At 45.3% G+C, this 13505-nt stretch overlaps 1 protein-coding gene and 1 non-coding gene across 2 annotated transcripts in view; one reads left to right on the top strand and one right to left on the bottom strand.

The window, feature by feature from the left end:
* Positions 1–3904: 3904 nt before the first annotated feature.
* TRNAC-GCA (transfer RNA cysteine (anticodon GCA)) lies at positions 3905–3976 on the bottom strand. The gene has a single exon. It is a non-coding gene; the product is annotated as a tRNA-Cys (tRNA).
* Positions 3977–4178: 202 nt separating this feature from the next.
* LASP1 (LIM and SH3 protein 1) overlaps positions 4179–13505 on the top strand; it is a 389778-nt gene continuing 380451 nt past the window's right edge. The window contains exon 1 of the mRNA XM_073608284.1: positions 4179–4429. Coding sequence (XP_073464385.1) covers positions 4361–4429 — 69 coding nt within the window. The 5' untranslated portion in view covers positions 4179–4360. The remainder of the gene's footprint in view (positions 4430–13505) is intronic.

Here is a 13505-nt window from a genome sequence, read left to right as displayed (position 1 = left end):
AAGGGTATACCAACTCGAGCGAGCTCGTCCTTCAGAGAGACCCATGTGGAACTGGTTTTGCAGAGCTGCGTCGTTCCATTGAGTGTCTGCGATCCAGAGCCTAAAGTCCGTGACATAGTCCTCGGCCGCTCTGCGGCCTTGCTGGAGTGCAAACAGAGCAGATTCAACTGTGGCAGTTCGCTGAGGGTCCTCATAAAGCTGGGCCATGGCTTAAAAAAAAGATAACAGGGAGTGAGTCTGGATACAGTTCCCCTTAAGTAGTCAGTGGGCCCAGGTCTGGGGTTCCCCTTGGAGTAGGGAGATTACGAAACCCACCTTTGTGGCCTCTAGGGGGGAAGTCCGGGCTTGAAGAGCAAAATATAACTGGCATGCGTTGCAGAAGGACCGGAATTTAATTCGGTCCCCTGCGAATCTCTCAAGAATGGGGACTCTAGGCTGAGGTGGAAGCATCACAACTGAGGGAGTGGAGACAGTCTGTGCAGGTGTAGCAGAGGATGCAGAAGCCGCATTACCAGGACCGGAGAGATTCTGAACCTGTCCTTCCAGCTTGACATAATACTCTTGTAGGGACTTCACGGCTTGCGTGAGAGCCGCAAGATGCATACAGATCTCCTTCATAGGAGAGGTTTCTCCTGCAGGCTCAGTCATCGCTGTTTGATACTGTTACGTACCTCATAGTAGAGCCTGGCTTTGTAGGAGGAGACCTCTCTTATAGCCCTGGTTCAGGAGCCACTGGAGTGGGGACAGTGGTCTCGTGAGCGCAGTGAGGTAGGAGTGCCTGTGGAAGTTGTAGCAGCTGGCACAGTAGTATGATGATGACCCACCAGGAATGGCTGGAACTGCAGATGACAGCAGAGACAGGAGCAGGTCAGTGACCTGATGAGCTGGTAGATGCAGGATCAGCAGCAAGCTGGAGCTGGGTGAGACAAGCCGGGTCAACACAGGAAATACACAGAGCAAGGCAGCAGGCAGTAGCAGGGTCAGACAAGTCGGGTCAGAGTAGGTAATCAAGCAGGTTAATGCAGCAGGCTGAAGCAGGGTCAGATAAACAGACAGAGGTCGGCAACAGGTAAACAAGCAGGAGGTATAAGCAGGGTCAGGCAAGCCGAGGTTGAGATTGGAGATAACGGGTAGGTCAGCAGAGCCGGGTCGGTACAGGTGATCAGCTGGCAGGATACAGGTTACTAGACACAGAGCTGCAGATCAAATAGCACTGCACAAGTGCAGTTGCTGTCCTTTTGAAAGCCTATTGGCGCCAAGCAGCGCTTAGTGTGCACACGGACACCTGAGGCGCGCGCTGGCACACATGCGCATACAGGTGCCGCTGTTTAGTCTGACCAGGAATGCGCACACGCACATACCCCTGTTCTGTCCTGGCAGCTCCCTGACAGTAGCTGACACGTACCTCGTAGGTGAGCCTGATGTGCAGAGGGAGACCTCTCGTACAGTCCTGGCTCCCGGGTCACTGCAGTTGGGGACAGTGACCGTAGGAGCACAGTGGGGTAAGAGTGCTTGCTGAGTTCTCTGGAACTGGAGATGATGACCACTGGGAGGCGCTGGAACCAGCTGGAGTGCTGGGGATGCAGGTCAGCTGGATGCAGGTCAGCAGGATGCAGGTAAGCTGGATGCAGGTCAGCTGGATGTAGGTAAGCTGGATGCAGGTCAGCTGGATGCAGGTCAGCTGGATGCAGGTACGCCAAGAAGCAACAAGCGCATGTGGGTGCCCACGACAGGCAGGAGCAAGGTCAGACAAGCCAGGTTATACACAGTGGATCAGTTCAGGCAGAATCGGCAGGCAAGGGATGGTCAGAGTTCAGGCTGGTTCTGGCAACGGAAGATCAGGCAGGCAGGTAACAGAGCAGGGTCAAGGAAAGCCAAAGGTCAGGACTGAAGACAGCAGCGAGGTTAGAGAGCCAGGCCAGTATGAGATCGGGTGCAGATTCAGGAACAGGTCACAGGAAAAGCTGCAGATCAGACAGCAAGAGCTAAACGGTGAGAGCCCCTCTTAAAGGCCACTGGGCGTCAAAGCCGCGTTACTGTGCGCGCATGCACAATCTCCGCGCTTGGTGCGCGTGCATGCGCATTGGCGCACGTCTGTTCGCTGCGGGAGGCCTGTTGGCCGGGATGCGCCTGAGCCCTGTTGAAGGTCCAGGAGTTGTACGTCCATGACAGTAGCAATGCGAATTGTCCTCTTGAGGTGTGCGCTTGGAGGATGGGATGAACCCAATAGCAACGTTGCTGCCTCTGTTGGTAGATATTCTCAATAGAGTAGAACAAACAACAACAACAGCTCAAGAAACTCCATCTTCTCTCTTTTCCCTCTCTCCCCTCCACGAGATACAAGGAAGTACACCGGAAGTGATTGTCAGGGTTGGGCTCAGCCCTTCCTTCTCTGAGCTGGCCACTCAGCTGTCGGCTAATTGCCAGCTCCCATCTCTCTCCACAGTTACTCAGCTGTTGATGATCCTGCTCGTCAGTCCTGCCTACTTAAGCCATCCAGTCCAGAGGAGTTCTGCCTTCGACTTAGTTGTATTCTTATATATTAAGAAACTGCTGAGTTCCTGTTTAAAGACTGGCTTTGCTGACATCCCTTCAGGCTCCAGATCCTGCTTGCTGTTCCAGTACTTTGATCCCTGACTTCTGGCTTGGCTGACTATCCGTTTCGGTTACTGAACTTGGGCTATGTTTTGACTATGTTTGTTCTTTTTACTTTTATTATTAAACAAGTGTGATTTAACTGTACTTCTGTCTTGGTCTGATGTCATGGTTTCTGACAGTGATGTAAGGAGGTGGGGTTGTTAGCTAACACCATGATTCATTACGCTTGAAAAACGCCTTTTAAACGCCAGCGGGGTGCGCTAATTTTAGCGCTAACGTGGCAAAAATGCATTTAAAACGTGATTAAAATGCGGCAATAGAGCTAGGTGTTTTTAAGGCGTTTTTCAAGTGTCTCAGTGTGAAAGAGCTCTTACTGCTCACCTCCACGATCTCTAATTCAAACCCCTTACATGCTATTTCTCTCCCCTGATACAGGAGCTCTGAGCTCTGCATCTGAGAGCTCACTCCTGTGATGGTGGAGGTGAACAGTAGTAGCTAGGAGTCTCTTAGTAACATCCTAGCAACAAGACAGAACAGGACAATGCAATTTCTGGATGTTTTTCAGTCAGGCTTCATGAAGAACATAAATGGTCTACACTTTAAATAAATGCATTATTCAACTTAGGTGAAAGCACAGTTTGTTTTTATCTACAGACTTCCCTTTTCTGCATAGGCAGTTTTTTGGCAAAGGATGAAATATGTCTTTAAAGTTTTACTAAACCCACAACAGTAAAATCAGTCTGTATATGCAGTAAAGCATGCTTGTTATACTCACTGTGGAACCTAAGGGGTTAATCCTGCGCATTGTGGAAAAGGCTGTTTGATCCTGTTTTCTCTGATCCTCCCCTTCTTCCTCTGTCCCCAATCCATCTGCTGATAGTACAGAGCCTTGGGGACACTCTCCACATGCTCAGTTTGGTGTGTATTGCTATTTTTTTTGGGGGGGGGGGGAGGAGGGTGCATGTGACCAGCACAGGGCCAATCGGCACTGTCCAGACAGAGGGTCAGGAGTCATGTAGCCTTGTAGGACAGTCATAGGAGAATGAAAACTCCTCCTACAAACTCTAACCCGTGCTCAGCCAGACACTGATAGAAGTCACCAGACTGCTATATACTTCTGATAATAAAAGGTGTGTAGCAGTTTATATTTACTAAATATATTGCATTTCCATGTCTTGTGTACTGTGGGAGACCAGATATAGTGAATGCAGGCTCCTAGGTTTAGTAACAATTTAATATAAAATCACAATCTTTGAAGTCTGAATAGAACAAACTATAACTACAAATAATGAAAAAAAGATTTTTGAGGGGGCACCCGGATTTGAACCAGGGACCTCTCGATCTGCAGTCGAATGCTCTACCACTGAGCTATACCCCCAACTGATGGAAAAAATGGCATTGTCACTATAACTGATCTTCATTCATTGGTAGCACAATGTTCATATACCTGAATCATTATACATACAAGGGTTACATTGTATGAGAAAATAAATGATTGGTATGATAACATCAGCTCTCTCGTGCCTTTTAGTCCAACAACACGCACACTCCCAACAGCACCAAGAAACGCCCTGAGCAGAGGCGCGCTCCCGCTCTCTGCACGTTCTCGCGCCCCCGCCCCTCCTATGTTTGTCACGGACAGCGCGGCAAAGAGACAGTCGGAGACCGCTAAGAAGAGACTGTCGGAGAATTCTGAGGAGGCGGACGGGGTGTCAGAGACAGTCAGCACACTTCCACTAAGCAAGTCTCTTTATCTGGCATTATGAACCCGAGCTGTGCCCGCTGCGGTAAGATTGTCTACCCGACTGAGAAAGTCAACTGCCTGGACAAGGTAATTATCCGCCTCCCCCACCCACCCAGTGTGTCTTGTAATACAGGTCACGTATGGGCACTCCTCACATCATATGGGCCCAGCAGATGTATCATGGGTTCAATTACACGTGTTGTGCACAGTCCAGTCTAATCTCCGTTGGAGACACAATTCAGCCTGTGTCACTGTCAATTTCTATACAATAAGTCATGTATTTGTTACCTGCAGTATGTCTGGTGTGTGTATTAGGTTGTACAGTATACAATCATTGTAGGCCATGGGTTGCATTCCGTGATGGCTGTGCTACTCTCTTGCTGTGCATTGGTGTGCCATGACTGTTCCATTCTCAAATGATGTATATGGTATGCTTACCTTTTCAGCTAAACCTCTCATCCACATCTGTTTTCACCATTCACAGCGTTTCTATGAATTCTCCACATATTAGTCATACACAATACATACCAAAAAAGTCAAGGGCATTACTCCCAACCCATCCGCCTAACTCAGGAATGCCCATTTTGTAGATTAGCTCTTGCAAAGGCCAAGCATAGACCCAGAATTGTATATGGTCCTCCTCCTGCTGCTGGTATTTAGTTACCTGGAGGCCCTGCATCATTTATGTTCACCATTCTATATCCTGACACCTTTACATGGACCTTAAAGGCTGTTGATCCAGCACAACACATCTGTCTTGTCTGTTCCAATCCTTTATCAATAATTTTCATATCTTCCATTTATTTATAACTAACAGTATAAATCCTCTTTATAAATATAGGAATTTTATACAACGCTGACCATTTGCGTAGGGATTTTACATATAGTACATTCAAATCAGTATAAAACTGTGTAATCAAATTTTTCCTTTTTATTAAACAATATTTTTGAATCCTCCTTTCTTTGTCGTTTTTAAAGCCTTCATTTTATTTATAAACTTTTAAGATTCTCCATTTTTAAATAATATGGTGTGTGTAAGGCCAAGTTAACCCTAGCATCAAAAGGAGTTTCAGCAACATTTTTGATGCCACATGCACGACAGTCAAAACTGTGTGCGTTGCAGCGGCCAGTGTTGTTCACACGGTTGCGTCAAGACAAAATAATCACATGTTGTTCAGCTGGCTTTACTGCTCCCCCAATCCCTCCATTCATCTCCATGTAAATGCACCACAAACACTCCTATGGTGTTTACAGTGACATGTGTTTACAAGTTCTACCAGCCCAATTGATAGTACAAGACTCCATACAATAGAAAACCAACACAGGGGGTGTCTGGCAAGTTTTTTTTTTTTTTTTTTTTTTTTTTGCGATGCAAACTGTCGATGTCAAAAACACAATAGTTGTATTAATTGGCACTTAATTTTATTTGCACATTTAAATGAGCCATAACTGAATGATCAACAGTATGTTATGTGCCATGGATCTGATAAAGATATAGCAGCATTTGTTTTTTTTTTTTTTTTATTTAGTATTCAAGTAAAGTTTTTATTCTACTTTGCAGGAATTAACATTGTCTTCATTTATTTGGCTTTGATAAATTGTCTAGAGCTGTTTGACTGCTATTCTCTTTTAGATATCATATTTTTTTTTTTTTATGATGCTGATTGTGTACAACATGGTTCTCATGGGTAGTTCACATTCCGAGTGCCTTATTGCAGTTGATAGGACTGTACTTGATTGTTTTGCAACTGCAACGTCTCTATCCTTTGCTGCTTCATGAGTATAGTGCCCCCCAGCCTGTGTGAATGATGGTTTCCTCCCTCCCCCTGCTTGCCGCCATGTATGCGGAAGTCTGTCCATCCTGGCATCATCTCCACAAATGCAAATTTTTTCCCAGTGTTAACACTTTCATTTCCTGAGCCACTGCCCCACATCTCGATGCTCTTGAATTCTTTACTATCCTCAAATTAAATAGTGGTCAGGCTTTAGGCAGTGTAACTATACACAAGAAGGGATTATGTTACATTTTATTTGTCAGTCTATAAATCTAAAACCGTAATGTTGCTGTCATGTTTATGACTTATGCATTTTACCATTACCGGGTATTGGTGAGCCATGATTTATAATGGTTTTTAATGGTAATTCACAGGACCAGCTGTGCATGAATGGGTTAAAGCTGGCTGGCTTCATGTTTCATTTGAAAGTTGAAGCATGTATGTGTGTTAGAGGGGGTTAAGTAGACTCTAGACCCACCCTTGCTTAGCTTGACCCCTAGAGTTCACTTTCCCAGGGCTACAAAATCTTCCAGTAACAACTCCAGCCCCCTCCCTCCACTAAACATCTTTTTATGACTAGCTTCCGTTCTGTTGAATAGTCTTGTGTGTTTCTCTGCATGCATATTGTATGTATGTCAGTAAGTTTACACATTTGTTAGTTTTGATGTAGTACCCAATTTTTACATGTTGGAACATTAGACCTGTTGCACAAAAAGATTCCAGTGTTAATGTTGACTAAGCTTGGATCTCTCTGGGAGTCTTTTTGAAGAAAGTAAGCAGATTTTAGGTGATATCTTAGAGTGTCATGGACACCCATTAGAATTCTGGTGTGCCTCAGTGCGGGTGACAGATTCTTGTACCTGTTATAAACGGGTACATGAATCTTGTGCATGCACAGTATGTGAAGGTGCACAGAGGCCTGAGTGTCCTTACAATGCGCTTCCTCTTGCTGCTGTCACACAGTGCAGTGGCGGGGAGTTTGAAGCTGGGTGGGCAAACCTGAAGGGGAAGCTAAGGCACTAGTTAACCACCAGGTTAGCGCAGTTTATAAATTCTTTTTGTTTTGATTGGTTTTGTCGCACTGTTTACTGCTGCTTAATTTTATATACTTCTAGCGCGGAATTTTTTTGTTATATAACCACCAGGTTTGCTCCTCTGTCAGCAAGCAGCGTGCGGATCCTTAGCCAATAGAAAATCTAGTATTGGCTAAAGAATCCATCCACCGTCGGCTGTCAACAAGGAGAATATTGACCTAATAGTGTCTAGCTTACCCATCAAGCTCCGCCAATCTAACGTCACTGGTTGATTTTAGGCTGTTGGCTGTGAAGTTGACATTATCCTTCACAAGTGACAGTTGGGGAGCGGAGAGGGTAGCAGCAGCAAAAATGCTGCTCTACTACACAGGGTGCAGAGACAAGTACTCTGCCTGTCTCAGTACACCAACTTAAAGTGCATGATTGGTCAGCGCTGGCACAGAACATCGCTATGATCTGTTGGGCTGGGCACTGACTGTTCATCACCCATAGAAGTACAGGGGGACGAGGGTGTAAAGTGTTCACCCTTTAATTTTTTCAGGAAAGCTAAATCAACTTTTAAAAGTTGGTCTAAATTACCTCCAATTTTCTGATCTATGAACTGGAGGTATATGTGAACTTGGCGCATTAAAAGCGCAACTTTGTAAAAATGTTTCTATTAAGAAATTCCTGAATTTACTGCACGTTAAGAGAAGTAAATTTTATTTTTCCCACATTCATACTTGACTAGGTGGATGCAGTATTGGTCCCCCGGCGCCTCTGCACTGTGAACCAAGCGATCGAATGCCGCTGATCACTCTGTTTTCAGAGCTCCGTGAGCAAAGAGCTGCAAACTCAGTCACAGCTCTCTGGTCATCTCCCTCCTCGCTCATTGGAGCGCTGGGCTGTGGAGGGGACAGGGGTGGCCAGCTCATGCTCTCAGCAGCTCACTGAGAGGCTGAGCTGGGTGTCAGTCCAGGCACCTGGCGGGTCCAGACTTTATTGTCGCAATGACGCGGTGCCAGGACTGACATCCGTGACGTCAGCAGAGAGCGGACTTCGACTCGCTCTCTGCTGAAAAGAGGGCACAGGAGTGCAAAAAAAAATTGCACTCCTGTGATCCACAGAAGTACAACCAAACAAGCTTTGGGTGGACTTCTCCTTTTAAGCTACTGAAAGCAGAGCTCCACCCAAAAGGGGAAGTTCTGCTTTATGCACCCACTCCCCTCCTATGCTACATAATTATTATTATTTTTTTTTTTTGGGGGGGGGGGGGGGGCGGGCGGTACCACCTAGTTGTGATATGTACCCACTCCCGCTTGGTTCGCTTAGGCGAAGTTCTCCCCCCCCCCCCCCCCCATGCAGTCTTCTGGGACATGTCACAGGTCTGACCATTCAGGAGGTGTACCATGACTCGCGCATAGTGCAGTGCACACCCGGCTGTGAAGCTGCAAGCTGTCACAGTCAGGTGCCCACAGTTAAATTCCCAGCGCTGAGGAGAGGAAAAGAAGCGATTGTTGGGGTGACCACATCGCTGGAGTGAGTGTGTTTATTAAGAGTCAATAGCTACACTTTTTGTTAGAGATGCACCGAATAGAAATTTTGGTACTGAAAATGGAGGATGCACTTGGCCGACAACTGAAAATGACACTTTTTAAAAAATATATACATTTTTAAATATAATTGTATTCAACTTTTTTATTATCATGAATTTAAATGAATATGAATTTGTCAACCATTATTGGTACCTTTTTTAGCACAAGAAAAGTTCAAGAAAAATGTATCAATAACGCACCCCTGTTGCTCTTTTGAGTCACATGACCTATGAAAACACCATAAACATAGTAAAATTTATGGCAGAATCGCTTGTGATTTCTGTGCCATTATCGGCACCTTTTTCTTTTATTGGCAAAATGCTGATAACACCATTTTCAGACGATATGTTTCAGCCACCAAAATTTTGGTGCATCTCTATTTTTTGTAGCTACTGACTTTTAATAAATACAAACATGACTGGAGCTCCTCTTTAAATTGGTGGCACTGGCCTTCTCAATGCAGAAGCTATTGCACGGCAACCAGTTGGGTAGGAACTGGCTCACAAGCCCGTAGTTTGGAACAGATAATCTAGACCAGGGGTCCCTAATCCCCAGGATGAGAACTGGTACTGATCCCTGGCCCCTTTAGAATTTGAGCATAGGTATATCTTTCTGTTAGGAACAGGGCCTCACACCGTTCACATGGGAATGGAGATCTGCTGGAGCGCTTTACTGCTCTGGTAGCTGTCTGTTCCCGGCTGTGCCAGGGGGCAGTGTGGTGGGCGACTCAGTGTATCACATGGCCTCCTGCGCTGCTGCACATTGTCTTGAGATTCAGCATGGTGCACTGTTAAAATGCGCAGGTCTGCATTTTAACGCAGGCATATGCATCAGCGCAGTGTGAATGGGACATATAGGAAGTAATTGTTTCCTGTGTGTCCTTGTGGTGACAAGTGTTTACGATGCAGTAAAACGTCTGTCATTGCACACTGTGTGTGAATTATCCCTACAGCGGCTTTCATTAGCATAACATGCCAGCGTCAGCTGAGATGGTGGGTTTTCGGCGGGGGTTAGGTTCCAGGAGGATCAGTGACAGGCAGGCTCTGCAAGCGGGAGGAAGGCTTTGTGACGAACGCGGGTGTCAGATCTCTGCCCTCCTCGCTAACTGGCAACGAAGGACCGGCCAACCTCACACCACGCTGTCACTTACGTAACAATGCCACTCTCAGCTGTGCCCAGCACAAAGATTTTCCAGCTTGCGGGGCCACAATCTAGGTGCGAGCAGCCTGAGAGTGATTGTCACTGGGCTAATTACACAATTAACCCTTTAACTGCCACCACCCCCGTTTAAAAGACCTAGCCGGGGGAGACTCGTAATTTTAGCAATACCAATTATAATTTTAGAATAAGCGTCTGCCACACACACTGCCACCACAGACAGGTCTGCTCAGAGTCTTACTCTACAACAGTAGCGCCCTTCAAGAGGCAGGTTCGTTTATAGCTTGCATTAAGAGCTTTAGGCTCTGTTTCCACTAGTGCGACTTTTCATGCGACTTGGGACTGAAAAGTCGCATGACAAATTGTTTCCCATGATTTCCAATGAGTACCGTTCATATCTGTGCGACTTCAAGTCGCAGCGACTTCAAAGTAGTCCCTGCACTACTTTGGTCCCACTTTGATGCGACTTGAGGTCCATAGATACAGGCATTGCTTCAAATCGCGGTAAAAAGTCGCGGTAAAAAATCGCGGCAAAATCGCGCGACTTTGGGGACGCACTAGTGGAAACAGCCTTAGAGACAAGGTTAACACTTTTCAACATAAGGGTTTATTATGAAAAGGTCAAAGTTGAAGCAAATAAAACATTTACAGAAAAAAGATGTTTCAAAAGATAAAGACAATATACAGCCACAAAGAAATAAGGTAGAATTGGGAAGGAAGAATACTTGCAATTAATGTCTGAGGGTTGATCAGAGTTCGATCGATGAGCTAGGTAATCGGTTCTCAACTTGGCAGATGTTTCTTCTTGGATGGTGAAAGGAGAACTGACCATTGTCTTGGCATCTACTCTTTTCTGTCAAATCAAAGGGGGTGTTAACAGCGACCAGTAACCAATCATCTGGTCATCTTGTTTAGGGCTTGGTTGCTGGGAGGTGTCTACACTCATGACCACGTCCCAGGTAGATTTTGTGATACATATTCATATCTCTGCATCTATAGTGTTTACAGACTGCAAATACCCATATTATTATTCAGCGTGAGATTTCCTTCAAAACAAAACTAAACATGCCATATCTCCAGTGTATAGTTTGCTTAGGAGGAATAAGTGGTACCAGTGGTTTCCCATATGACTTGACATAGGGGTGTCTGGACTTGAAAAGTTACATATTATCTGAGGAAACTAAATATGTCCATATTATGGCTGTGCTATTACTAAGTTGGAAGTTATGAAACATGCTGAAATTTCTTACTTATTCCACTGTTTTAAGCTTGATGTGTATTCAGACATTTTACAACCGGGGCCTGTTAGGTCTCTGAAGGTAGAGGGTGACAGTTTTACGACAGGCCTGAACACTCTGCCCTTTCAACAAGTTGTTTTTTACTGACCTAGCCTGGTTCTGTTTTCTCTGTTGAGATAACCTTTTCTGTTGAACTTAAAAAGCTTTGAATTCCTAACACAAGGGAGGAGGGAGTTCAGATTTCTCTGTAATGTACATGGTTGGCTGTCATGGCTGCTTCCACACAACATGGCAGCTAGCTACAGCTTTTCATGTCAAGTACGTGATATCGTTACAGGCTTGTATTTCATATTGGTGAGCCCCTCATTTTTATCGATCCCTTCCTTTTCTGAAAAGCAGCAGCAAGTGATTCAGTACTGATCACTGCTGTGTCCGTTCATGACAGAAGCAATACTAAACATCGGTCAGATTCAAAGAGAAGCCTTGCGAGCTACCATGTGTGTTCACAAAAATAAATTCGAAAGAAATAGACAAGCTGCTGGCACTGGTCACATTCCCATACATATCTGCAAAATAAACTAAAAACAATAAATGTGTTGCGCTGTGTAAAACAATCCTAGTGAATGTATATAAAACTCAATACAAAGTGAAATGAAAGTTTGTTTCTGCACTACTTTTGGCAAGTTCAGGTGAGTCTTGCATAGACCTCTGTACATGAAGTCGCACAGATGTCTTCCAAGTCGCATTTGAAGTTGCACTGATTTTGCTTTGAAATCGTGTGGCTTCAAGTGGGTTCGCACAATTTCAAAGTCCGATTCGGTGTAATCGATGACCCATTGGCAAGTACTAAAGGGACCAATTAACATCAAGTATATGCACAACACCTGCTGTCCTGGAAGATTCCTGCAAGTTGTAAGGTAACTCCTGTATTCCCGAATCGTCTTCCAGAACAGCATAGGAGAGGACAAGCAGGAAAACATCTATTAAGGTGGGGAGATCTTCTTGACAGCTATGTCTTACCTGGAGAGGTCAATTGGTAATGCCGGACAAAGGTTTGAACACTCGTCCATGTAGCTGCTTAGATCAGTTTTGGTGCTGCACCAGATTTTCTTAAGGCCCTTTTAACACTTGTGCGTTTTTTGACGTGACTTGAAGAAATGCCTGCGTAATCTTGAGGTTTGTGGACCTCAAGTCGCATCAATTTCGGACCATAGTAGTGCAGGGACTACTTTGAATTTCGCACAGATATGAACGGTACTCATAGGAAATCATTTGCAGTCCCAAGTCGCACACGTGTGAAAGGGGCCTAACTGTACATCACAGGAGAGTTAATTCTTAGACCGTTGAGTTATTTTCCAACTCCAGGGAGTCAGCAGAACTCCCCTGCAAGAAGTAGCTGTAATGTATAGCTTTTGAGGGCATGTGCCTCTTTTCAGTACCTTGGATATGTTTATCCAAAAGATTATGGGAGGAAAGAGTACTCCCTGACCTCAGGAAAATGTTGCAGAATCCTGTTGAGCAAAAGTAGTCTTCGTCTGGGACTAAAAGAATCCTTTAATTGCTTTCAGAGCTCAGGTGCTAAGGAGAAGACATTACTTTTAGAAGAAATCCAGGAAACCCTAAAGTGACACTAAAGCTTTGTGGGTTTTTTTTTTTAATAACAAACGTGATACTTGCCTCCACTGTGCAGCTCGTTTTGCATAGAGGGGCCCCGAAGTCCAAAGAGTGGTCCTCTTCTGGGGTCCCTTGGCTGCTCTCACAGCTCCTCCCTGCATTAGATAACCCCCTAGGAGAAGCGCTCTCCCGGGGGGGGTTACCTTGCGGGCGCGGCCCCCCCCCCCCCGGTCATTGGTTTTTGAATAAAGAGGGCCTGGGGTGCTTCTATGGCAGGCTTAAAACCCAGCTCTAGCCACTTCTTGTGTGGCCAGAAATCTGGAATTCTGGTTATCTCAACTAGAAGAACACCTAAAAGCAGGCACGCCTAGGGGGAAGCTCATGAAAACCTTCCCTATGCTTTTCAAGGCGACAAGTTTCATCTCCGACGCTTCTACTGATTCCTTAAAATTTACAGCTAAGACTGCTGAGCTTTCTGACGCAGCTAGGAGGTAAGTATGGATGAAAACTTGGGAAGACACTGCGTCCAAAACACGCCTGTGCAGTGTCCCTTTTTACAGGAGACTTAGTCTTTGGGCCTGAATTAGATACTGCCTTAGAAAGGCGGATAAAAAGAAAACCTTTCCCACTAAAAAGAAAAATTTTCAAAGGAACCCTCCAAGTCAGAGGAGGAGTTCAAACCCAAAAAAACACTGGACAGGACAAAAAGGGAAAGGAAAAGGGGGCATACTTTTTAATTGCCCCAATCAAAACCCTAAACCCCAGTGACA

This window comes from Aquarana catesbeiana, linkage group LG12 (assembly GCF_042186555.1).
Source record: "Aquarana catesbeiana isolate 2022-GZ linkage group LG12, ASM4218655v1, whole genome shotgun sequence".
NCBI classification, from domain to species: domain Eukaryota; kingdom Metazoa; phylum Chordata; class Amphibia; order Anura; family Ranidae; genus Aquarana; species Aquarana catesbeiana.
This window is presented reverse-complemented; position numbering and strand designations above follow the sequence as displayed.